The sequence below is a fragment of the Asterias amurensis genome, chromosome 1, assembly GCF_032118995.1.
Source record: "Asterias amurensis chromosome 1, ASM3211899v1".
Lineage (NCBI taxonomy): Eukaryota > Metazoa > Echinodermata > Asteroidea > Forcipulatida > Asteriidae > Asterias > Asterias amurensis.
Genome location: NC_092648.1, coordinates 32,254,651 through 32,281,773, shown reverse-complemented (window position 1 = coordinate 32,281,773; position 27,123 = coordinate 32,254,651). Strand labels below are relative to the sequence as shown.

Below are 27,123 nucleotides of genomic sequence, written 5' to 3'. Positions count from 1 at the left end.
TGTACCTTTATATGTGTGCCAGAAAATAATATCGGTATTTTTTTGACCTCCTTCCAATCCGGGTACACACAATTGGAACATGTAAAACTTACACCAGAGAGTGCGATGACGTATTGTCACCCTTTAAAGTTAAAACTTTGTGGAGGGGGTACGCTGGGATTTCTACGGGAAAACTGAAGCGAAAGTTAGGAATGTTATTGCGCAGTACCGGTGTGGTGGCGGTGTTCAGATTATCCGTGGGGAATAATGTTGTTCGATATATTTTTATTTTTTTTTCGGTCTACGGAAATTCCCCACTGGAAATTAAATTATCCAAAGGAAATAGCCACGTGTCGGGTGAGACTGCGATAACAGTGATGTGTTGACTACAGTACAACGTTCCGTCACAACTTTGGAATAATCCCAATTACCAACTACAGTTGGGACCAGTCTAAACTTGGGTGCTACAGTTCGGACCGCCCAACTATAGCTGGGATTAACCGTGATTGGGGCGACAGTGACTGTGATATCGGATAATCGCAATCAGTGGGCGTCTTGCTATTATGGTCTGAAATACCGTTTTTCTGGGTCGATTTCACAAAGAGTTAGGCCTAAGTCTAATATCAAGTTAGGACGAGTGACTCGTCCTAACTTAGGACTAGTCCTACCTCTTTGTTAAATCGACCTGGGCCCTTAACATTTCCCTAACGTGATTCACAATGGCAAAATTTTGCAACAATGTTACTCCACTCTGTGTAATTTACTCACGTCATTCTGCAAGCAGCCGCCCCAATAATTGTAATACACAGGCCCTAATTGTAGTTGGGACGATTCTCAAGTTGGTACGGCACACGGTTTTGCTTTGGTTGAATTTTATAGGAGTTGATTTGTGGCTTTAGCATTTTCAGTTGACAATACAACTATTATTTAGTGCAGAAATAATAAAGAAATCTAATATAATCTAGCTCAGTCTAGAACACGCTCCTGTACAGCAATAAGACCGCCACTGGCGACGCCCGAATGCCGTATTCGAAGCTTCGCCTATACGGCTACGACTGTTGCTATAGGGTGTTGTTAAGGACGGCCTATACTTCAACGCATGATGGTGCTGAAGTCCAGCCGTAGCTAGCCGTAGCTGCAGCCGCTAGTTCGGACACGGCGTTACAACCATTACAAAACGCCCATTCACGAATCGGCTTACCTTGTTATCCGTACAGTGATCCTTACGGCGCATGTTACGTGATGTATTCATCCTGCAGAAGAAAGTTCGGTCTTCATCTAAGGAGAGGGAAAAATGAAAGGTCAACTGTAGGTCAAAGGTTTCAGGTCATATAAATCATCAAAAAACCTTTTCGGTTAGATGTAAGAAAATTGGGCATGGGATGGGGACATAAAAATCAAAAACAAGGCATTTTCCAAGCGCCTGTAAAAAAAAAAGGAGCGCTCTGCAGGAGATCGAGCAGGGATCGAGGTGTTGTGTGTAAGTCCACGCAGTGGAAGAAGTTCATCATTCTCGTGAGACCCCCGTCAAAATCCACCTCTTCCCATGTTATACCAATCAGCCCCCAATTCCAGCAAATATGACCATTTCCCTAACAATAGAATTTGATGATTTACCAATGTAGCATATCAACATAATTGCAAATGATGTTCATATTACAGAGCCTCATAACAGTTTTCACTGGCGTTTTTTTCACACAAAAGCAAAAAGGAACGACTTGGGGCAATTTTTTTAGTTTCTTTCGTGTCTTACCCCCTCAAACCTATTACATACAAATCAATAAAGATCAGCACGATAAATTACATAAGCGCCTTAGCCCATAGAGAAGACCCGCGGCCCAGATATGTCGACAGTGTGATTAAAAAAAACTCTGTGTCTTTATGTTTTTTCTCTCTGGCCTGCTCCTTGGTATACGAGAGCAGACGAAACCGATCCGGGCGGAGTCTAATCCGATACAATCCTCTTAACAGTATCAATAACGGGATAATATTTGTAATTACGACTTTGACCGTTTTCCTAAACTATTCTATCTTTGCTGCCCATACCAAAACACACCGCGGACAACTCTAACGTCCGGGCAATTTTTTTGGCGGGAAAACAAGAATCTGCGTCAGATATTTCCATGTTTTGAACTCGTATATTTTTTAATGGGTTCTAGTTTAGACTATGCCTGCAGCTGTTGCGTTTGCATTGGTTTGATTTGTACAAACTTCGTTTTTAAAAGGACAAGGGCACCAAGGCATTTTCTTCTTGGTGAAGGGCACCGTGTGATGAAATTGTCAATTTCGACTTGAGCATTTTAAGGGCACCAAGGAGGCATGGATGCAATCACCTTCGTTGCCTCCGTGAAGTGTCAGGACTGATTGAGATACATTTACGGAAAGTTCCCTTTTGGAGCAAAACAAATTAATTATAAATGTGTGTGCCTTTTGTGTTTAGAATTGCTATGATCAAAGCGGGCTTAATTTTGATTATTTGTCTCCAAATCAAATCGTGTTCGACGTTGACCTTGATGAAATCCATTTTGTTTAAACTGATTTGAGCCTGGAATGGAAGTCTGGTTCTCTTCAGTGTCACGACGCTTTGTTAACAGAATCGCATAAGGAATCAGACAAGGATGATCTCATAAAGGTCGCTCTGTCAATCTGCATTCAGCCCCCCCCCCCTGCACCGCCCCACCCATCATTCCTCTTCCCCTTTACCAACCAGCCTCTCCCAGTTGTTCTTACTCCATTGACTGTGTACAACTAACTTGCATGTAGTAGATACTTTTCTAAATTGTTAAGTTATCAGTGGCCGAAAAAATAAAAAGAACAACAATGTTGCATTCTTTGTGTACAATATTAGTAATTAACACAAATATCCATCTCATTAAGAGCACCAGACTTATTTCTTATCAGCCTCGATCAGGTTACACTGATTTTATTGAAGAAAAATGGGGTGCGATGTTACGGAACTTCCTCATGACCATGTTATAAATGTTTAAGAGATAGGGGGAATCTTTAAGTGGACATACGTCAAAATATCGTTTGAAAAAAAAAAAACCAAAAAACGTGCCAGAACGCCGGCATTTCTTGTAAAAAGAAACCCCCATCCCCCCTATGGGACCAGTCAATGAGCCCTATCTCATTGTGCAAGAGACTGGTCATATCCGGGTGGGCCTTTGTGGACTCCACTACCGCTATTTGTTTTCCATTCTGCTTGTCTAAATCGGCACTTAATTGGCCCAGGCACCGGCGATTAGAAAGCTAAGCCCCCCTCTCTCGCCATTGCTGATGACAAGTGGCGCAAAGTTGCCACTTTTTCACGTCCGTGTTGAACCTGCCATCTGGTGGACTAAAGAGAAATCCTCCTAACAGCGGCCCGCTCTTCTTCTCCTAAATGGTCTTGACCATGCCGGGAAGAGAGAGAGACAAAAAAGCAAACAACTTTCCTCTCGGTTGAAGCAATAAAACAAGAATCACAAAACGTACAATTGCGGCATCACACGTCCATCGTTTTTTATCCTCCCGCGGGATGGCGTGGACTTATGGATAAAAACGCGCGAAAACGCTTTGTAACTAAGACAAAATAAATTCGCGCGCGATCAGTCAACGAGCAAATATTTGGATCAGAGTACGGGAGAAATAAAGGGGATCTCCCCTGCGTGAGGCGGGGTCTTAGTTGTCGTGACACAGTGGGCTATACTGGATATTACAGCAAGTCAGAAACCATTATCCTTTCTGTAAGCTCGACTGGGAGACAGAACATAAAACTGTAATCATTGAATTGGTCTCAGCAATAATTAAAAAGTTTGTGATCGTATGAGTTAACTGCGAGCGATGTGTATTAATTAACTCAGAGATTTTTTTTCGTGAAATCGTGGTTTTTTGTGGAGTGAATGGAAAGAGAGAGTGAAGCGGTATAGGTCGAAAGTCATCAAGATATACTGCCTGGGGTCATTAATGATGACAGCGTTATTACATTTTCAATTATTGAACTATAGAAAATTCACTTAATTAAATGGGTGGTTTTGGTCAATTAAATTTGAGACTGGGGATTGGTTTTAAAAGAACTCTTCTAAACAACTACATTGGCGACCCAAACTTGGTTCCATGCTCTGCAGTCTGCTTTGTAACAAAGCTTCAACTTTAACTTCAGACAGATACCGAACTATGGAAGGACAGCACTACGACGACAATAGACCGAGTATTTCTCTCCAGTGATGATAAGGTCACCATTGAGCTTAAGGGCACCTCTGAGACATCAGCTTCATGATGGGAGATTAACTTGGGTGCAATTTCGGGTATTTTTTATTTTATTTTATTCGCATAACTTGTTTTCACCCCAAAACATATTGGTGTAAAAAAACATTAATGTCAGGAATTAATAATATTTCAATACAATCTGGAGACTGATAAGAAAAAGAAGAAATATTGTCTGACCTAGGCTACATCCGGCTCGGAATTTCAAATTTCCTAAGCGCAAACAACGGAGCTTGTCGCACAATGACTTCAAGTGACGTTCCATGACGTCACCGGGACAACAATATTTATGTTGTTGTTGCTTATTATGTGACATTTATTATTCACACCTTTACATATAAATAGAATTGTAAATAACATGTACTTGTCTCTGTCATCATTAAAAGGCAGTGGACACTATTGGTAATTGTCAAAGACTAGCCTTCACAGTTGGTGTATCTCAACATATGCATAAAATAACAAACCTGTGAAAATTTGAGCTCAATCGGTCATCGAAGTTGCGAGATAATAATGAAAGAAAAAAAACCCTTGCAACACGAAGTTGTGTGCGTTTAGTTCTAAACTTGAGGTCTCGAAATCAAATTCGTGGAAAATTACTTCTTTCTCGAAAACTATGGCACTTCAGAGGGAGCCGTTTCTCACAATGTTTTATACCATCAACCTCTCCCCATTACTCGTCACCAAGAAAGATTTTATGCCAATAATTATTTTGAGTAATTACCAATAGTGTCCACTGCCTTTAAATAACTGTTCATTGAATCTTGAACGCCATCGAAACATTCGCTGCGAAAACAGCCATGTGACTTCGAACATCGTATCGCGTTTGCAATGCAGGAAGCATTAACCTGGCTTTAGGCTCTGAGGTCGAGCTCTGCACAACAACCGACTTTCACTCGAAAATACCGATACTTGACAAACTCTTACCAGCTAGACATTCTGTTTCAGTACCGCAGTTTGATCCAGCGACGGCCATTTGTGCTCGGACCACAGCATGATCTCTAGGGTCGATTACTTCGTACAAATCGCCACCTGTAGATAGAAGTTCCACCTGCAACCAAGACAAACAAATTATAATTTTGTTCTTAAACACAGCATACTTTAATTAAAATTTACTCAGTCAATCAGTCATCCTTATTCAAATTCGGGCAATAACTGCATTTTTATAAACTATTATATCCCATAAATGAATTCATCGATTCAAAAGTGTTTCGTGTTTTACCGAATAGAAACTTGCCATAAAAACCCCTTTAAGACATACTTGAACGAAATCGGCTTTCAAAAAGAAATTGAGCTCACATGAAATTAAACAGATTTCAAAGATGTTGAAAACTTTTTTTCTTTTTTTTCTAGTTGTATATAACTCTTTTTAAACTGATCGTGGATCCGTTTTTAAACCTTTGTGTCTCTTGCCATTTTTTTTAAATGTTTCTTTATTGCTGGTTAAGTTTATTTTTTGCCTGATGGGAGGGGCTGGGGCTATTTTGCATTTTTACTCTTTCTGCGTCCTTGCTTTTAATTATCTTTCTGTTTTTGTCTTAATGTTCTTAATGTCTTTATAGTTTTTTTGTAAATAATTATAGATTTTCAATATATGACCAGGGATATTGGAATTGAAGGCCTTCGGGCTACAGTTTTTAGGTAAACTTTTTTTAATTCCAGGCATATGTCTCTGGCTTTTGTTTTGTACTGTTTATGTTTGTACTTTGTATGTGTTTTTATGCCGAATAAATAGTAATAATAAAACAATCGTTTTAAAAAACCCTCTCCGGTGCCTTGATAGAGAGATTCACGGAAAGCCACGTTATGCCATCTCTAATGCTATGTCGTGTGCGGGGAGCTCCGTTTTGAATGGCCGCTTTGTTGCAACATGGAGGATAACAAAGCAACATCCCAAACATGACGTCAAAGGTTACCCATTTTGAAGCACGCCGTCAACGGCAGAAGTGTTTCTAAAAAATCATCTTTGTTTTTTACTCCACAGTTAGTTTAATTTGTGGTCTATATTTTGTTTGTATTCAGACAGTTTTACATTTTCTCTCTACCAATACGTTAAGGAGAATGGACGATAAAGTGTAGATTCGTGAATAGAATGTACGAGCCGAAGGAGAGTACATTGTATTCACGAATCTACACTTTAGAGTCTATTCTCTGACTTAAACTATTTCCCCCATTGGTTATGTAACAGTTTCAATGAATTGGGTTTCTCAATAGTAACAACACTAGTTAGTCTATCTAATTTCGTATGCGTTAACAAACGACGGTTAGTCACATTATAAATATTTTACAACATATAGAGGCATTCTTTAGTGCTTGCAACATTACCGAGTACAACGTCAGTTTGCTCAGCTAACAATAAATTGTGCTAATAAAGTGATTTTTCTAAACTGGAAAAAGTTGTTGAAAATGAAAGATAACAAATATTCAGCTAGCCAATGTTTTGTTGCACTTCATCCTATCTTTCAGTTTGGGAAGACAGTAATTTTCAAGGTGAACTATTGTAATGAAAATACACTCAACTGTAGATTATGTTATGAATCTGTAGATTCGTAACGACTTAAACAATAGAGTGACGTCACAGAAATAGTTTAATGCAAGTTAATTAATGCAAGTTTACCATAGAGTGGCCGAGATAGTCGGTAACGTTTTCCGATATGTAGAGTAACTTTCCCTGTCTCGTCATCATTAACAAAAAACCGTGCAGTGCCTGAAAAAGATAAAATAATAACATTCCACTTATATACATTTTTATGAATTCCATTACCTCATGGACGAACTACAAAACATACACCTTTAAATATACTGGACACTGTTGGCAATTGGCAAAGACCAGTCTTCTCACTTGGTGTACCTCAACATATGCGTACACTCTAAGAAAAAAATACCCAATGTTGCGTAAAATTTTACTCTTTGTGGTGTTCAAGAGGGGACATGGTCGTTTGGAGGGTAAAACGCTACGCAACAGGGGTTGCGTCGTAATTTACTCAATTTCTGTGTAAAACGGCTACCCAACTATGCGTCAAATTTCTTACCCAACTTTGTTGTGTCAAAATGTACCCAACAATTGACTACCCATTTACTCAGTAGTTGAGCACCATAACCCCTAGTGTTAAGTAAAAAAGAAGTAATGCATTTTTGCAGCAAACACGGACACTTAAAAAAAACATCAAAAAAAAGCCATATACATTGAATTGGACTGGACAGTATAATTTCCGATTAATCTATGGTGATCACAACCTAATAATAGCCTTGCATAAAACGACCGGAGAGTTTGTGTACATTCAGGGGGTGAAACACGAACACAAAAGTCTTGCGAGCAGACTACATGTAACAATCTCTTTTTAGAAGCGGTTTTGGCTCTGAAAAGAGCCGGTTGGTTTTGCCAGACCTGTTATTGACGAAATTGTTGAAGCTACTATCCGCGTCATTCCTGGTGATGCATTTCTCCCTTCAACAGACTGTTGTTCCTCAAACAAACTTTCTAACATAAAGCCAAAATTATCTCTTTACAACCGTGGTTAAATGAACATCAGACATCAACGACCTGTAACATCAGAATTACGTCCACCCCATCCATCTTTGATTATGACTTGTGCCATGCGACTTGTACGACACGTCCGTGTGTGTGTAATGTGCACTTTGCATTATGGGTAAAATGGTTTCCACGAGGAGCAGTTTACCCAATTACGTGCAACATTTTACCACAAAAAGAGCATTTTTTAGTACGTCGCAAGGTAAACTTGATCCTGTGGCGAGGAAAATGTGTTTTTGTACACATAAGTTGATTTCACTGGCTAATTTTTTTATGCAACTTAAAAAGGTACAAGTTACCTTCTCGAGGGCACAAGCCAAATCGCCTCGTTGCCCAACATTGCGTAAGAAGGTACTCAACTTTCGTACCCAGCACATTTACTCAGCAAGTTTTTACACTTCTTTTTTAGAGTGTAACATAACAAGCTTGTGAAAATTTGGGCTCAATTGGTCGTCGAAGTTGCAAGATAATAATGAAAGAACAAACACCCCTTGTCACACCAAGTTGTGTGTTTTCAGATGATGCTTGATGTCGAGACTTCAAAATCTAAAAGTGAGGTCTCGTAATAAAATTCGTTGAAAATTACCTTTTTTCTCGAAAACTACGTTACTTCAGAGGGAGCTGTTTCTCACAATGTTTTATACTATCAACCTCTCCCCATTACTCGTTACCAAGTGAGGTTTTATGCTAATAATTATTTTGAGTAAACCAATAGTGTCCACTGCCTTTAAAGCACATGATGAAACACGCTTTTCAAGTCTCGCGCGTGCCGAAACCGAGAAAACAATTCGAAACAATTCATTGGGCCGGGAGGGGGGGGGGGGGGGCAGTGGCAAGGACAGAACTTGGGCGGCGGTGGACGTTTTAATGTGCCGAACCGCTCAAGCTTTTAGTTGATCAAACTTTGAAGTTGGGGGCGCAAGAGTGGGGTTCTGAGCGAGGGTGGGCTCCCGCATGATAAACTGCAGGGTAAATTAAACGAATGAAACTCAGTATTTCATTCACAAATATCATAAAGGATTGTTTTGACATTCTTGCACATCTGAACATAAGAAAAGTTCCTTAGACCATGAGTCCCCTTTACCGAGCTTTTAATTCCGCAAAGCCATATAGAAAGAGATAACTTAGCTCGTCGCTCATTTCTTGCTTTGCCCGTAACACAGGAGCCCGTAAACTCCGTAAAACAAGACTCATCTCACCAGCAGCGAAGCCTGCCAGTCGGCACCGACCGGGGATAGAGCAGTATCAACCGGGGCGAAGGGGAGCCGATGATGATTGATAGTCGCGTCGGTTACTAATACCCTACTGCACTTTGTTCTGCACGTAAAATTAGATCTGCCTTCCCCAGTCCGATGGACCGGGTCCGCCTCGTCCCGATCAGGATTTTTTTTTCCACTAATCATTAGACATATTTGTAAGGCCCCTGCCATGCCCTGAGCTTGCGTATACGGGAACGGGACGCTGCTATATACTCCCACAAATTAAATTGAATTAATCGAGTGTAAGACCTCCAGGGAAATTGTGTTCATGCGTATCATTTATGATTTCCTATCCGGGGACTATATGGGGTTGTTGTTTCTTTCTTTGATGTGAGTTTTTTCCCTTCTTCTTCTTTCTGCTGGGCAAGCTCCGTCAGCTTGGCATTATCTTGACGAGGCCTAAAGGTAGGGGGGCCTTAGCCGTGTCATGGGGGGGGGAGCAATAGGGCCGCTAGGGTAATTATAGACAACCAAGTTTTCACCGGGATGGAGAGATTATTAGGATGTTTTCTGTCATCCGAAACTTCCTGGGGACTTGAGGGAAAAGAAATAAAGAGTTTTTAATTTCCAGATTTGGAGAACGAAAGACGTGTGACACAAATATACCTTTTTTAGCTGAGCGGGTTGAGTTACTGCGAAGCGGCATGTGCCTGCATGTGTGCGTAGTTTGCGTTATAATAATGGGCAAGTCTTTAGATGGACAAGATAGAGAGCAGTTGTGGATGATATTGCAAGGGGGGAGGGGCGTAAGACGGTTTCCCTCGCACCCCCCTCTCTCCCAACTGTCACCATGATAGGGTTTTGTTGTTTAATTTTTTTCCATTTTAAAGTAGCATTTTGTAATAATCGGAAAGCAAAATGAAAGATTTTCTTGAAAGCTTACATATTTTTTCCCCACTTTTCGAGAAGTGTATTTCTCTCTGAAATTCACCATTCTGTATAGAGAATCTTTGCCTGTTCTTCTTTTTCACCATGCTTCAGATTAATCACAAGTCATCAGTCATCTTCCGCATTTTCTTCTTAAAATGGAAGACTGTATTTTTAGTGTAATTTACGCTGGATGGTTGACTGAGTTTATGTAGTATATCAACAAGCAGCATCAAAAAATTGTTTAGATTGTGTTGTTTCTTTGATAATAGATTCTTGTATTCTTGTATTTGTGTTATGTCTAAAGGTTCAAAGCACATAATGGATATTGTTTTAGACATGTTTGGTGATAAAATCTTTGATTTTTAAATATTGGGTTAGTTCGAAAGGCCGAGGATACAACTGGGTGCTTTTAAATTCGTCTGGCATGGCATTCATACAACGACCGATCAAAGGAAACGATCACAGGGAAAAAAAATTGGTTAATGGGAAAGCATTTGGTAAACAATCTTAAAATTAATGCCAATACAAACTTATTGATTACAAAAGCCTACATCAGCTTTCGAAACAAACCATTTTTGAGAAACTTTTCAATAAGAAGTATTGTTTTAATTGTAAAAAGATAATATGATTTGTTCATGGCCCAACAATTTAAGCTGTGAAGCGTAACTGTCTAGGAACATTTCTCAGACTGTGTATTCCTATGGATTAGTATTGCCAGCATGGTAATGTCTTTGTTGTTAACACATTAACACCCTTTATGGTGTTAACTTTTATTCTTTCTTGGGTATTTATATTCGACAACACCAATTGTGTCAGCTTTATTACCCCAAATGTTGCTGTCATAACCACGAGGAACGCTTGTAGTTCAAAGCATGTCTTCAAAACCGTTCACATAACTTTCCTTGGATAGTAAAACACTGTTCCCAAAAAAGTGTTTCGTTTGCATTTCGTGTAGTTATATTGCCTTTAAACTGCCTCATTGCGTGCGTGTAAAAGGTACCTTGTCTAAGTCGTCAACGAGCATCTCGTTTATCAGCGCGCAGGCCTAGCCTAACCTGTTCTCTTCGATGGCCAATGGAGTCAACAATTTCCAAACTTTGTTATTGTATGCATATGTTGGGATACACCAAGTGAGAATACTGGTCTTTGACAATTACCAAAGGTGTCCACTGCCTTTAAAATGCATAATGAAAATGAATACTTGTTAACCAATCGATCGCTGGCTGGGGTGATGGAGTAGTCCCTCAATCTGCCAACCCCGGGTCGTCGGGAGAGAGAGAGAGAGAGAGAGAGAGAGAGAGAGAGAGAGAGAAGGGGAAAACATCAACATAACATGGATATCCACTGGTCCGTGGAGATTAAATTCCGAACCCGGCCAAACGCAAGAAAAGAAAGGCACGCGGTGCGAGTCAAACTCTAATGAAAATGGTTTGGAAAGCAGGTCGCTGGTTATGCTAAAAAAAAAGTATATCAGCAGCGGTGCATGACGGACGTTGGAGGGGGAAGAACGTCCCTGTGTTCGGGGCGCAGTCTTGCTTAATGATGCCATCAATTATTACATGACGCCGAATGATAAGTTTACCGACCCCCCCCCCCCCCAACCTCTTGCATGGATTGGATTGATCTCATACAGGTCTATAAAAAAAAGTCAGTTAGACGAGCATGATTTGGACTGCAACTCCACGATCCAATCAGTTGCAATAAAAACAGCTACTTGTTTCCCTTTTTATATAATGGACGATAAAAATGGTTTATTTAGATTGATTGGTTTGAAGTTAATTTACGTTGATTTAGCTTGATTGTTTGATTTGGTTTTATAGGCAGTGTGGGGAGTTGAGATTTTTGAGTAACAGATGTGCCCAGCCACCAACAAAACCACCAAACAACGCTTTGGAAAAAAAGGGGTTTTCCCTCTCAGACCTTCTGATTTTCAGTTTTAAATTGTTTTCAATTAAACTTAGTAAAGCTGTCATGATCTTGCTGATGTGAGGAGCAACATATGTACATCATAGACCCATCAAAAATGAAATCTGACTCCGCTTTTGTTATTTTATTTTATTGGTGTGGATGCTGATTCAGTTCCCGGGGGTTGGGGATACATCTCCACTAAACTTTGGGCCGTTGGATATCCCCCCCCCCCCCCCCCGCAATTCCAAGACAATTGAAAACGATATGAGCATGAGGATACGTTTTCCCCCTGGATAAAAACAATTCCCACCCGCAAACCAAATGTTACCAAAACGTTTGCGCTTTTACCCTTCAAGACTATATCAAGTAGAGAGATTCGACGAAATGTCAGATTGACACAACATCAGGTATGACATCAACATCAATAACAAAAACAACGACAAAAGTCTGCATCAACAACGACAACGGCAACGACAACGACAACGACAGCGACAACGACAACGACAACGACAACGGCAACGACAACGGCAACGACAACGGCAACGACAACGACAACGGCAACGACAACGACGACAACAACAACGACAACAACAACGACAACGACAACGACAACGACAACAACAATTAATAACAACAGCAGCAGCAACGAAGCCTTGACAATGGCACTATAAAGGGTATCGGGTTAAAATCTTACAATGCATAGCTTCCAAATTATGATTTTGTGACAAAGTCCTCACTTGGATTCGAACCAAGGAGGAGGACAAGTTTCAGCAGTCTTTATTTTCCTCATTTGGGAAATAACTTTGAAGGAAATGTCGTTATAAGGTGTTTTAACTATAACTAAACTTAGCTAGCTACATGATTCTCCCAAAACTGATCTCTACTCTTAAAGTTGTCATCTTACCTGTGTAAAGTCAAAAGGGGAAACATCGTCCCAACTTGGCCGTGACGTCACCACATCTTGCTCTGCAACAAAGGAAACGTTCCTTGGTTATGAATTATTGCAAAATGATTCTCAAATGGCCCGGTAGTTTCCAGCAGTGCTAGCATTAAGCTAACCAAAAAATAATATTGCTCAAACTCTGTATGCAATGAAGTTCAAATGCGCATAAATGCGCATCATTTTACTGAAATGCTCATTATTATATTAAGGTATTACCACATCTTGAACAAGGAACAGATATTGAACAGTACAATAATAATTTGGGGGCTGAATAAAAAATAGCCGCACTCGATTCTTCTTCGGAAAAACGAAAGCACTGGCGGAAAGTATTTCGTAAAAGAAATGTCGCCTGATTCCATTATTCACCACAGGCATAACACACAATAGGATACATTAACTGTGTTCTCTATAAGATTAAACCTCGTGGAATAATTGTTATTAATGTGGATTATATTGGGGAGTTTAATGACAATTTATCAAAGCTGTTCACTGACTTTTATTTCACTCTATTATTCTCTTCACGCCCACATGGCTCGCCATACCAGTTAGTGAATAGATTGCGGCATATGGCTAACAGGAACTACTGCTCCTAAAATCAGGCCCCCACAGATGGGGCCATTTAAAAGGGACACTGGGGGTAAAGGAGGAAGGGTCATTATCCGCAATGCACCCGTATGCTTTCTTGTTGTGAAATGTCCTGGGTGTTTAGTGTTTTGGTTGGTTGGTTTATTGGTTTGTTGGTTGGTTGTTTGGTTGGTTGGTTGGTTGTTTGGTAGGTTGGATGTTTGGTTGTTTGGTTGGGTGGTTGGTTGGCTGGTTGGTTGGTTGGTTGGTTTGTTGGTTTGTTGGTTTGTTGGTTGGTTGGTTGGTTGGTTGGTTGGTTGGTTGGTTGGTTGGTTGGTTTGTTGGTTGGCTGGTTAGTTGGTTGGTTGGTTGGTTGGTTGCTTGGTTGCTTGGTTGCTTGGTTGGTTGGTTGGTTGGTTGGTTGGTTGGTTGGTTGGTTGGTTGATTGGTTGGTTGGTGTGTTGGTTGGTTGGTTTGTTGGTGTGTTTGTATGTGATGGTTGGTTGGTGTGTTGGTTGGTTGGTTTGTTGGTGTGTTTGTTGGTGTGTTGGTTGGTTGGTTTGTTGGTTTGCTGGTTTGTTGGTGTGTTTGTTGGTGTGTTGGTTGGTTGGTTGGTTGGTTGGTTGGTTGGTTGGTTGGTTGGTTGGTTGGTTGGTTGGCTGGTTTGTTGGTGTGTTTGTTGGTGTGTTGGTTGGTTGGTTGGTTGGTTGGTTGGTTGGTTGGTTGGTTTGTTGGTTGGTTGGTTTGTTGGTTGATTGGTTGGTTGGTTGGTTGGTTGGTTGGTTGGTTGGTTGGTTGGTTCACTGCAAAAACTGGAGTGCTAAAATTTACACCATGGATGTTGTCACATATGTTTATAAATACCGAAGAGAGATTCAAAATTAACATCAAGGGTGTGTCAATAAATTATAGCACAAAGTTTACTTAATTTTTGCAGAAATGGGTGTTATTTGAAAACCCTGTATGGTGTAAATTTTGATTCTTTTGTTGTTATTTATTCGGTATATTATATTAATCAATTTTTATTTTTAAAGAAACAAAACACAGAATGGTTCAACAACTATTAATAGATTATATCAATCTTAGAAGGGTATATGTTTACAACAATATTTAGGGAGCAACACCACGACCGTCGCACAGAACTCATCATTGTTCCTTAATTTGAAAAAAAGTTGTTTCAAAGTTAAAAAGTCTTGTCGAATCCTACTCATTTTTTGGTTACATCACTAGGTTACGATTACGCTAAATAAAGTACCGGTTTCTCACTATATGTTCTGGCGTAAGTTCCAACAGTATCAGAGTTTTCCACACCGGTATTTACACAGAATTCCTTGTTTTTTTCCCTCTACTATTTCACACACTTTTTCCCGCAGAACTTTATTTTCAGGAGAGTGATGTGCATGTCATTATTTGTACTGAAGCACATTACTGTCGAGTTGCATGTAAGTATGTTGTCAAAGTCTTCCCCTTTAATTACGGGAGAGGTTTACATTCCTAAATTTGACGACCAAAAGAAAAAAAACTTAGAGCATTGCAAAGACACAGAGTTATTTCTGTTGAAGGATACAACAATACCATTTCCCTGGGTAACGTTTGAGGGCATTTGTTTGAGGAGTGAATTTCAATTCTGGAATGTCTCTCAATGCGCTTTACATAATAACGAACAAAAAATACTACAATCTACAAACACACGTTGCCTTGGATCGGTCGAGTTGGTCTTTGAAAAGCGTTTGTAACCGTTTGTTATACAATGCATATGGTTAGAAAGATGTTTTAAAAGTAGAATACCATGATCCACACACGATTGCCGCGAATTTGCGTGGTTTTCCTTTTAATTTGCGAACTAACACGGTCGGCCATTTATGGGAGTCAAAAATTTGACTCCCGTAAATGGCCGACCGTGTTTGTCGACGAGTTAAAAGGAAAACCACGCAATTTCGAGTGATACTTGTGTGGATTATTACTTTTAAAATATCTTTCTAATCATATGCATTTTATAACAATGGTTACAAACGATTTTCAAAGACCAACTCGACCGATCCAGGGAAACGTGTTTCTTTAACAATTTAAAACTACAAATAAGATTGTAAAAACAGGTATGATTTTAGAAGTGTTTTCGTCACTGCAGCTTATAAGAAAACTTACCTTGTTGGTTGAAGTAATGTCCCTTCCGAACAAAAACACATCCCAGTGACATGACATGGAGGAAAGAAAGTCGTGCTTTGACGGCATTTGGCAGTGGAAGCAATTCACGAAGACGGTCAATTTCCGTCTTGATGAGCTCCCGTCTCTGTTTCGAAGCTCGGCTCGTTGAGCGATGCATCGTACCCGCCTCCAAAGGGGTCCAGGCGGTACGAAGGGGGACGCAGTAAGACGATTTATCGATCGTACTTTTGAAATAAATCCTAAAGTTTCTCTTCGATTCATTGACTAGTTACGTCCACGGTCTATCGTCGTCGCATCTCATAGAACTTTTGTTTTCATCGAAGTTATCAACAATCGTCGCAAAAGCAGTTCAAACACCGTCTTCGAACCTTTTCAAAATTGTGTTTGAGTCAGGTTTATACTTGATTTCCAATGTGAGATTTTCTGTTTACATCTACCCGAGTCTCACAGAGATTTGCCGAAGTAGATGGGAAATTGACAAACAGTTATTAACTTATTTTGTAGGCTGCCGGTTTGAAAATTGGGAAAAAGTTACGTACTTTTCAATTAAAACGTTGCGTAGTTAGTGTAAGTCAATATCTTGTTGCTTTATTCGTTTGGTTTCGTTTGTGTATCTTGACCCAGTTTTCAAAATTCAGTTTTCAAAAATTCTTGTCAGTTCTCCATGGATTCCTCATGACCACATATGAGTTGTCGCTTTAGGACTCAGTGGTAATGCTCCGGCCGGTCGGTTGGGAGCAATTTTTATCAACAATTGCGTATCAGTTTTCACAAAACGAAATTCCAACGGAAAATTACACCAGAAACAGCTTCAAACCCTAAAGTGACACGGGCGTTTAAATCGGTGCATCCTCGCGTAACGAACGGTGTGCCGTTCTGCCACCAGATTTCCACCCACCGACTGTCGCCTGCTCGTCCGGCGAACTGCATTCTATTTACGGCGTGCTGGTGGTTTATGATAGGCGATCGTCGGTGTGACGACCGTAGCGGCATCTACTTCGCTCCAATGAATAGTTTATGCTGATTAATAGTAAAGTGGTTATACGACATCGTCAAAATTGTTAAAAGTTGATTGACGTGACGGCATAGGGCACATGGATGTATACCGGGTATTCTATTTAATTAACTAAGTCATGGAGGTAGAATAGTGAACCGATGGTAGAAAGTCATTTGTTATAATGATTACCCGTTTTGACTATAAACATGTTGCTATCCGTTTATGGCGGGAATGTGAACGATCGCAATTTGGTAACAACAACTACGTTAAATATTGATTCCGGTTTTGATGACACGGCTTTGAATCAGTGAATGGTGAGGAGTCTTGCAACATTCAACAATGACCATTATCTAAATCTTTTATGAGGTAAGATAACCACTCCCCGGTGGAATGTACTTTAAATATCTTTCTCTCTGGCCCCTCTTTTATCGGTGAACTATCATGTGCACACATATCATGGTAAGGAGAAAAAGTACTTTTCTCAAACTGACTTTTTAGCGGATAAGGGTTGAGGGGTCACTTTGGTAAACCAGGGGAAATCACCACCAATCCCCTCCTACCCAATCACCTCAACCCAGACACCAACGACAACTCAATTCCACCCTTGGCAATCGCCTGAGATGACTATTAGAGAGATCAACTTTTCGGTTTAGATAAGTACAACTTACAGTTTTAAAATATACTAAATCTCAGAACGGTGGTTTGGTTGGCGGAGTGGCCTCTTTCCTCTCCTGACACCTCCTGGATCCCGGTTCGAATCCCGCCGTGGATTTGGTTTCCAGTGCTTATCCTGACTGCTCAGGTCAAACAAAAATCTACTTATAGATACTTGGCTATACAGGGTTGGTTCGGTCCAGAATGAACAATAGGGACGGGTTGGAGGCTGTCGGTCGTTGAAACCATCACAGGCGTGTTTGTGTTTGTAAAAGGCTGACGACTGGTTCAAACCCCGTTCGTGACACTCGTCGTGTATCCATGAACAAGGCACTCACAATAACCTTAAGTTGCTTCTCTCAATATGGATGGTAACAATGTGAGTTCATCCGTCGGTAAAACCATCACAGATGTGTTTGGGTTTTTTTTACAGAGGAAAATAAACCCAAACATCCCAAGCTCACAATAGGTTCGAATCCCGGTCATAGTCTAGTCAATCTATGGCTTGACCTATTAGAAAAAATTGCAACAGAAATGATTTATTTTGCAAGTGTCTCCTGAAACCCTCTTAAACAACATTTTCAAAAAGTAGGAAAAAGTAAGCAGGGAGAATATGCATAATTTGCATAAATTAAAAATTACCGGTTTCCCTCTAAAATAAGTATGCACACCCTATACCAAGTACAATTTTTTTTTTCTTCACATAATTTGTTTTTCATGGGAATGGTCACTGCATTGTTTCTTAACCTAATAATGAGTACGAAGAAATTCAAGATGGCGGACTTTTCCCCCGCCAAAATCGATTTAACGCCTTTTTAATTATGGTAATAATCTGAATTAAATAACCGCTACGCGGATGTAAATGCTTTAGATTCTGTGGTAGGTTAAAATGTGATTGTGTAATGTTTATAAGTGACATTATTTTTAAGTCCCATGACAGTTCTTTCAGTATTTATCACTGTAGTAATCCCATTTTACAAACTATACGTGTGACAATGGTTTATTCAAATAAACAAATATCAACTTTATTACACTTAAAGGAGACGTTCAAAAGCAACTCTAACTTGCATGAAGTGTTTAACTGGAAAAGTTGCATGACCCCCAAATTGTTAAATACCATTGTATTTATCCCAGATTCAGAAAAGACACATAGCGATGTTTGCATACATTTGAATTGGTATGCAACGGATTCTGATGTAACACTACCTTTAAAATATGGTTTAAGAGTTTTGAGAGAAAAAACGGGGCAAAGAACATTAGAGCTCCTCGCTCAAGCTGTCAGTGGCTACTTGATGCGAATTCATACAGTTTATTCCCTTGCATTCGCCACACACTACTGAGCATGCAAAGCCCAGCTTCTTGCAGGTACATCTCCGGGTATTACAGTCTGTTTTGCATTTGCATCGGATAACCTTCAAATAAATTGTATAGTTATACGACGGTTTTGGCGGGAAAATGGCGGCCATCTTGACAAATGGCCGTCATCTTAGCTTTGTTCTTGCTCATAATGTGTTTGGAAAATATTTAGTGACCATTCCCATTAAAAAAAAATCATGCGCAAAAAAATATATATATATTTTGTATAGGGTGTGCATAATATTTTAGGGGAAAACAGTTATTTTTATTTAATGAAAATTATGCATATTTCCCCTGCTTACTTTTTCTACTTTTTGGTTATGTTGTTTGACAGGGTTTCAGGAGACACTTGCAAAAAAATGTATTTCTGTTGCAATTTTGTCCAGGTCAAGCCATATTTTGGCTTAAATTGACTAGACTATCATGACACTTGAATCCATGAGCAAGGCTTTGTTAACTATAATTGCTTCTCGTTACCCATGTGTATAGATGGCGGGGGTGGGAGAGGGAGGGGTGAGACGGAGCTGTGTAAAATTAACCCTATAGGGCTAATTTAAGCAGATTGATGCTGTATGCTCACTGCGAGAGTTGGACTCAAGTGCATTGATCGAGTTGTTGGGATGTGCACTTTAAAGACAGTGGACACTATTGGTAATTGTCAAAGACCAGTCTTCTCACTTGATGTATCTCAACATAATATGCATAAAATAACAACCCATTGAAAGTTTGAGCTCAATTGGGCATCGAAGTTGCGAGAAAATGATGAAAGAAAAAACACCCTTGTCACACGCAGTTGTGTGCTTTGTGTGCTTGATTTCAAGACCTCAAATTCTTAACCGGAGGTCTCGAAATCAAATTCATTGACAATTACTTCAATCTCGAAAACTACATAACTCCAGAGGGAGCCGTTTCCCATACTGTTTTATACTATCAGCCTCTCGCCATTACTCGTTACCAAGTAAGATTTTATTAATTATTTTTAGTATTTACCAATAGTGTCCACTGCCTGTAAGAAACAACTGCAAATGACCCAACCCTTTTGAAGGATCTTGGACCTATTTGAAATTCATGAATTGAATTGTAAAACAAAATCTCAACTTAGGGACACGAACCCACAACTTATTAATTTAGTAGTGCCAGTTTCACTTTTTTTCGTATTTAAAAAAAAAAATCACCTCTGAGGCAAACAATCGACCGGTTACACTAACTCAGTTAAAATACCAAGTTCGCCCATTATAAAGTTATGAAATATTCTGACAGATTCAATAATAGAAGTGTTCAATGATGGTTAAAAAGTAAACAAAACGGTGGAAAGATTAATTTTTAAAACGCCGTTTAAGTTTAATTTTAATGTTAGAAATTGGAATAAGAATAGTTGAATTTTACACAAAGCAATTACAATCTTGCGATTACAAATGTTAAAATATAATATTCTAACCTCTTTTCCTCATCATCTTTTGTATATTTTACTATTCTAAATTCAATGCCTGTGACGCTTTCGAAATTACCATAATATTGTGCGTCAGTTGTGGTTGCCACTGAACCATGACTGTTTGGGTAACAGAAACGTTGCTTCATCAATCTAGAAAAACAGCCATTGAAAATCAGCTCTCGTCGTTGCCCAACTCGACTTATAAAACAATGTTTTCATAAAATATACGGCAAATTAAATCCTGATAAAATAATTTTGTTTGTCAAAATACCAGTAGATAAGTAAACGCAAGGGCTACATGAACCTACATCGGTATGGCATGAATTCCCAGCATAACTATTCAGATTGACTCCAACACCTTATAAAATATCATGAACATTTTAGGATAAAAAAAATTACATGCTTTGTTCAAAATCATCTATTGCGTATACAGTACTGTCAGAACATAAATAAATAAACACGAACTAAACAAAACGAAATAATGTAATGAAAACATAAGAACAAATGGACTAGACTTCGTGAAAAAAAAAATTCTTATTGAAGACGATGCCTCAATTGTATTAATCAAAGTTAGTCACTTTTGCAATTTCAATTTCATGAATAATTCACTCCAACTTGTGCACTAACCTCCTTCATGGTTCATTTGTGATTTAAATCGTCATGCATTAAAGTCAGTCCGATAAAGAAGTTATTTCAGATGAAAACAAGGTGAAGTGTAAAGTCGCATTGAATATAGGACAACCGTCCAGAGGCCTTTTCGAATCAACGGCTTCGGCTTTGGATTCGGCTTCAGGCTCTGTTCTCTCGTCTGAAGCCATGAGCACGTAGACACAAAGCACGCGCAATTATTGTCAAAACAACTGGGGCCCAGCTAGCCTAAGCCGAATCTGGGGCACTGATCTCTAGCCAATGATCTGGAGCCGAAGCCATAGAATCGAAAAGTGCCATGATATGCACCGAGACAGTGTTTCGTTGCCAAAACCTGTCACTTGGTGGCGTCCGTAGGGTGGCGATTCGCACCTTTCAGTGTCATTTCCACGCATGCATCTAGTACTCTGAACTTATTGTATAAGTCACGCTTCGAAAAAATGTGACCATGGTGATTTGAAAGATAGAGCAAGACATGGGGTGAGTTTAACTCTCTTTTAGAAATGGTTCCTACAAATTTCTTGATATACTTATAATTATTTTGTTGCAACTTGACCTCAATGACAGATTGTCACACTGTATGCAATCTGCTGTGCCCCACTGGTCTCGTCCAAGACTGCTATAGTGGGTGCGTTCGATTAGCTTCCCTGGGTCGACCCCGCGGTGCTCACTCGGGTGAGCCCCTGACAAGAGCTAATCGAACGATCACACTCGCCCTCTCGTGGTGACGGCATGCACCTCAGGTCACCCCAAGTGACCCACTCCACAAACAGAGCACTGGGGGCTGACCCGGGCGAGCCCCTGGAATGACGTCAAAGCTATTCGAACGTACCGGGGCACACCGGGTCGACCCAGGGAAGCTAAACGAACGCACCCAGGGATGGGTTGGTGGGCTCTTCTTGTGGATGTATTGATGCAGATGGGAACGAAATCATCACATCCTGTATTTTCTTCTCGATATAGAGGGCGACATTCAAAACGTGGGAAAGGATGCTGAAACCATGGAGGCAGGAAATAGACCGACAGACACTTTTAGTCGAGGAGAATTCAAAAGAGGGCGCTATCATAATAATTGTATACACAGTTCGCCACTAGAGAAAGAATCTCCGAGGGCAGAATCTTCCCCCACATCGGAACTCCTCCAAAAATGGTACGAAGTCAGCAAAAGCTCCTTCTCATGTCATTGATATTTATTACCAAGACAATACCAAGAAAACATTTTCCTACCTGATTTAAAAGACCAGTTCTGACTGGTGGAATTTGTTACATCGTGGTGAAGAGTGAGTTTTGTATCTGTCTATACCATTCATAGAGTCAAACATTGTTTCTATTTGTAGATATAAAATTGAAGTACTTGGTCAGCCTTATCATCTTTAAGCTAAATCTATAATGAGAGTTTGTCCAAATTTAGTTGAAGCTTGGCGGAGGTGGTGGTGCTACCTCGGGAGCGCCGTAGGCGCCAGCAGCAGGGGGCAATTGATGAGAAAAGTACGAAGGAGGGGGTGACATGGGTTTCTGGTGCTGATGGTAAACCGGTGGCGTTGCTCTAACCACGGCGGCCGGTTGATGGGCCTGCACTTGGGGTGCACGGCCGGTGTCTGATTGCGGGTAGTGCAGGGGGTTCGCACTGGTATAGAGACTACTACCCTGTCGTAGGTAGTCTTGATTCGGGTCGGTGTGCTGCTGCTGACCTAGATCTGGATAACCCTGAACGTGTTCGTATAAAAGTTGTTTCCGACGCGCGATCATTCGCTGCTGTTGGGCGTCCACTTGTTGGTGCTGAGTGGTCTGTTGGGTTGTTGCAGTGACTTGGGTCATTTGTTGCGGGCCTGATATGAGGAGAAGGCACAAAATGAAACAATTAATCGTAAAAAAATCAAACATCATAAACAACTGTAAAGGCAAAATGACCACCGATGTGTACAAAATGTAGATGTAGGCCTTGCTATACACATAGCGGGTTCCTTCATGGACACTTTAACATGTTCACTACGGTTGTTATGATCACTGAAGTCTGTTTAACGTAAAGGTACTGGGGTGGATTTCACAAGGAGTTAAGACGAGGCTTATCTCGAGTTAGGACGAGTTACTCGTCCTAACTAAGGATCAGCCCTAAGTTTTTAATTACTCTCAAAGAGTCCTAGGACTAGTCCTAAAATAGAACTATCTTTGTGAAATCGACCCCTGGATGACTTGGTATACAGGTACACATCACCATGAGTCGATTTACATCCATATATATTTGATTTATTGCGGTTTCATTAAATGAGAAACTTTAAGGACGAAGCGGGGTGTCCCGCTCACTGGTTCATATCACCGAGAACAATAGAAACAGGATGGTCAGTGCAACGCCCACTTTCGTCTCAAAAATTCTCAAATTGTTTGGTTTGTAGGCCTTTTCTTTGTGGGAAACATTATTATAAATGTGAGTATAGCCAAAAGTCATGAAGATTGCCCCAACCATGCCACGTCGTGAGGCAGCATCTGGGAACGATTCTCAACACAATGAATGTATTTATTAATTCAGGCTCTTCACCAGAAAGAGACAGTTAAAAAAAAGACAATAAAAAACGGATGCCTGAATGTGTCCTTACAAGGCATCATCGGCGGAACGATCCTGAACACACACAATTTTTTTTTACCAGTTTAACAAGAACTATACAATTTACAAAAGTCAATCAAAAACTAAAGGAGGCCTTAAGGCTCAAATGAGCAATCCCCTTATACATTATTGTATAAAAGCGATGTAAAAAAAGGTAAACAAATTATCAAATAAATATTCTACAAAATAAACAAATTTGATGACACAATAACAAACAAAACAATATAAGAGAACGCCTCCATATAATAATAATAAAACCAAAAACTAAATAGCTCATTAGTCAAGTGGACATTCCCAGGGTGCTGAACAAGAGGCAGTCAACAACTAAGCAGGTACGATGTCTAGACAACCTGGATTATAACAAACGAATTAACATTCTTAAAAATATTCAACCAACCCACATTCAATTGGTGGTACATGGGGAAATAATAAAAATATAGAATGAATGGTTGTAAAACTTTGAAAGAACTTTTAATTATCTAACAAATAAATAACAAGACACTTGCCATTTGCTGCCTGTTGATTGCGTGTTTTCTTTAAGTCTCGGACGTAACAGCAACAGATGATCGCAACCACGATGATGAAAAGGACTGCACCACAGATTGCACCAAGCACAACACCGATGATTTTACCAGCACTGAAGCAACGACATCATGCAAAATGACAATTGTTTTAATTTTTATTCCATGGACGATAAGGGAAAGGAAAAAGTATCACTTGATACGTCGACAAAGCACTTTCAGTGAAAGACACTGGACACTATATGTAATTGTCAAAGACCAGTCTTCTCACTGGGTGTATCTCAACATATGCATAAATTAACAAACCTATGAAAATTTGAGCTCAATTTGTCATCGAAGTTGCGAGATAAGAATGAAAGAAAAACACCCTTGTCAAACGAAGTTATGTGCTTTCCGATGCTTGATTTCGAGTCGAAATCAAATTCAGAGAGAGCCGTTCTCACAATGTTGTATACTATCAACAGCTCCCCATTACTCGTTACCAAGTAAGGTTTTGAAGCTAATATTTATTTTGAGTAATTTTGCTCAAAGGCAGTGGACACTATTGGTAATTACTCAAAATAGTTATCATCATAAAACCTTACTTGATTACGAGTAATGGGGAGAGGTTGATGATATAAAACATTGTGAGAAACAGCTCCCTCTGAAGTGAAGTAGTTTTCGAGAAAGAAGTAATTTTCCACGAATTTGATTTCGATACCTCAAGTTTAGAATTTGAGGTATCGAAATCAAGCATCAGAAAGCACACAACTTCGTGACACAAGTTTTTTTTTCTTTCATTATTATCTCACAAATTCGACGACCGATTGAGCTCAAACTTTCACAGGTTTGTTATTTTATGCATATGTTGAGATACACCAACTGTGAAGACTAGTCTTTGACAATTACCAATAGTGTCCACTGTCTTTATGTAAGTTGTTTTACACTGCTATGACCATTTTGACCTATTGAAATAAAGTGTTTTAAATTTCTTATACCATAGTATTGCTTCTATGTTCGTTTCGTTTAGAGTGTGAATTTTAAGTTGCTGAGATTGTATTCAGCTTCATTATGTCATGGAGGTAGTAAGGTGTACGACTAACTGAAAACATTGTGCAGTGGACTGACAGTTGGAGAAACATGAGCTAAACTTATTCAAACAAATTTCATACACGGTAGCCTCCTCACGCAACCCAATTGGTATCTCCTAAAACAAGTCCTAAATAGAGGGGGGGGGGGTGGTCACGAAGAGTTAAGAATAGTCTTTTCTCGAGTTAGGAATATTTAGTTCGTCCTAGATAAGGACAGCCTCAAGTTTAATACAAGTCCTAAAACAAGTCCTAAGTTAGGAGGGTGGCTTTCACAAAGTGTTAAGACTAGTCCCATCTCCCATCTCGAGTTGGAACGAGTTATAATTTAGGACTAGCATGAAGTTTTTAATAACTCCAAGGACTACACCTCTAACTCTTTGTGAAATCGATCCCATGCATCTTCGTTGCTTTACCTCCACCAATCTCTCCGATAATAGTTATACTCTTCAAAGTTACAGCAAAAGTAGTCGACTGACGATCCACAGCATTTATAATCCTCAAAATCGTCTGTTTCCCCGGGACACTCGAACCCGGGGGTGGAGTCGCCTTGTTGATCCGTGAAGCAGAACTCGGCCAATGCTGAGGAGTAAAAATTCCATGATATTGGATTACAACAAAAAATGAAATTTTACACCCTTGCTTGTTGTTACTGGATAGAGAGTTGGAAAATGCAGTGTGAAAGGGCTTAGGCCACCTACGTTGTTAAACATAGTTGGTGAGCAATATTTTATATTTCAACACCGGAGAAGGAAAAAACCGATGTGTGAAGTTCAATAACATTTTTTTATTCATCATTATTTTGTGTGTTCATTTGAATCTAGAAAAACGTTGGTGCAAAAAAAATGGAGACCGCCTATCTTTCTTTCACCTCTCTTTGAAAGATTACAGTTGTCCGTTTATTCATTAACAACGCAAAATACCTGTTCTAAGAAATCTCAGAGACTATTTTCTGTACTAAGTTAGTGAAACATGGGTATTTTGAAACAACCAAGTTCAATCTCATTAATTCCTGCCGACAATTGTTTTTTAATGCACATGTTAGGCCTATAACACTTTAAGATATGCCTACATCTTTGTAAGTATAATACACAGAGTATTTGCTATAATAATAATGATACTAGGTATTTATAACGCGCTCTAACTAACAGGGGAAAGTACCACAGCGCTGTACACACACAATATAAACAAAAAGCATCAGTTGAACAAGTGGGTTTTGAGAGATTTCATGAAGACTGCTAGTGAGCTAGAGTGGCGGATGCTGCAAGGTAAATCAAAGATACATTTGAAGTCGTTCCTATTATTCTTGTATTCTACCAAATAAAACACACTCATATCCTAAGAGTAGATTGTTATTATAAACAAAATTTAGTATAATATTTCAACTAGTTGCGATGTCGTTACCCGTCAGTCCTGCCTGGTGGTTATCGCAACTCATCAAAGGGCCAGCAGTCCTTACTCTATGGTCAGAGGAAGGAGTCAGGGCGGGAAGGATCCTCACAAACCATCGTGATCGTCCATTCAATATTCCTTCCTCCACGGTGGGATAGAAATGTACTTACAATGTATTCCTCTATATATTTCGACGATCATAACTCGCCATCCTCCCGACAGTCATAACTAAGTCCTATCCTAGATAACTATAATACTACAGGTGTACTCATTTTCACTTTCATGTAGCAAATATTAGAGAGTGCCGTTTTCAACTACAAAAACGACGAGTATTAACCGGTGTCATCAAAGAGAAGACGCTGTCATTACTGCAATGACTTTCGCTTTTTGTCTTCCGGTTTGCGAAAACGGCGAAAATATTCCGATCATGTCAACCAAAACACCTATAAATTCTCCAGGTACATTTTGATCACGGAGTCAAGAATACAAGATGGGTTCGAACTTACCACTACGGATGGAGATCGCGAGAAAGATAAGAGAAATTCTTGCGCTTGTGTACAACGAGTAAACACTGTGGGATGCCATTTTGAAAACTGTATGTGAGGAGCTGGTACGCGGCACGATGGGGGTTATGAATGCGATCGGACGTACACCAGTTTGATACGCATCAGTGAGCTTCTTGATGCAGCAGAGAGCAATGCGTATAGAAACAATTGACACCGATAAATCACCAATGATTCATAGTCGACAGGTGTGGCTAAGTAAAAGTTCGCTTTATGGGTGTGTGAGGGGGCGTGAGGGGGGTGGGCTTCGAGACGCTCCTGTTTTTTGGTCGTTTTTGGGGGGTCTAGAAGGCGCTAAACAACAGGTATTTATTTCCCTCGCCGATTGTGGCGATGCATGGATCGTAGAATAACAGGAGGATCTTGAAAAACAAGGCTATACTTGAATTGAAGCACGGAGGAAGGGTTTGCAAAGAATGGTAACGGAT

At 39.8% G+C, this 27,123-nt stretch overlaps 2 protein-coding genes across 2 annotated transcripts in view; both read right to left on the bottom strand.

Moving 5' to 3' along the window:
• LOC139937047 (uncharacterized) overlaps window positions 1-15,565 on the bottom strand; it is a 30,958-nt gene extending 15,393 nt beyond the window's left edge. The window contains exons 1-5 of the mRNA XM_071932021.1: window positions 15,443-15,565; window positions 12,695-12,756; window positions 6,839-6,928; window positions 5,149-5,272; window positions 1,181-1,257 (exon numbers count right to left, since the gene is read on the bottom strand). Of these exons, the coding sequence (XP_071788122.1) occupies window positions 1,181-1,257; window positions 5,149-5,272; window positions 6,839-6,928; window positions 12,695-12,756; window positions 15,443-15,494 (405 nt within the window). The 5' untranslated portion in view covers window positions 15,495-15,565. The remainder of the gene's footprint in view (window positions 1-1,180; window positions 1,258-5,148; window positions 5,273-6,838; window positions 6,929-12,694; window positions 12,757-15,442) is intronic.
• Window positions 15,566-19,495: 3,930 nt separating this feature from the next.
• On the bottom strand, window positions 19,496-26,763 carry LOC139937014 (uncharacterized). Its single transcript, XM_071931953.1, has 4 exons — window positions 26,639-26,763; window positions 25,157-25,322; window positions 23,659-23,789; window positions 19,496-22,379 (listed from the first exon to the last, which is right to left on the bottom strand). The coding sequence occupies exons 1-4, from the start codon at window positions 26,715-26,717 to the stop codon at window positions 21,958-21,960; spliced, it is 798 nt and encodes a 265-aa protein (XP_071788054.1). The 5' UTR covers window positions 26,718-26,763; the 3' UTR covers window positions 19,496-21,957.
• Between the last annotated feature and the right edge of the window lie 360 nt (window positions 26,764-27,123).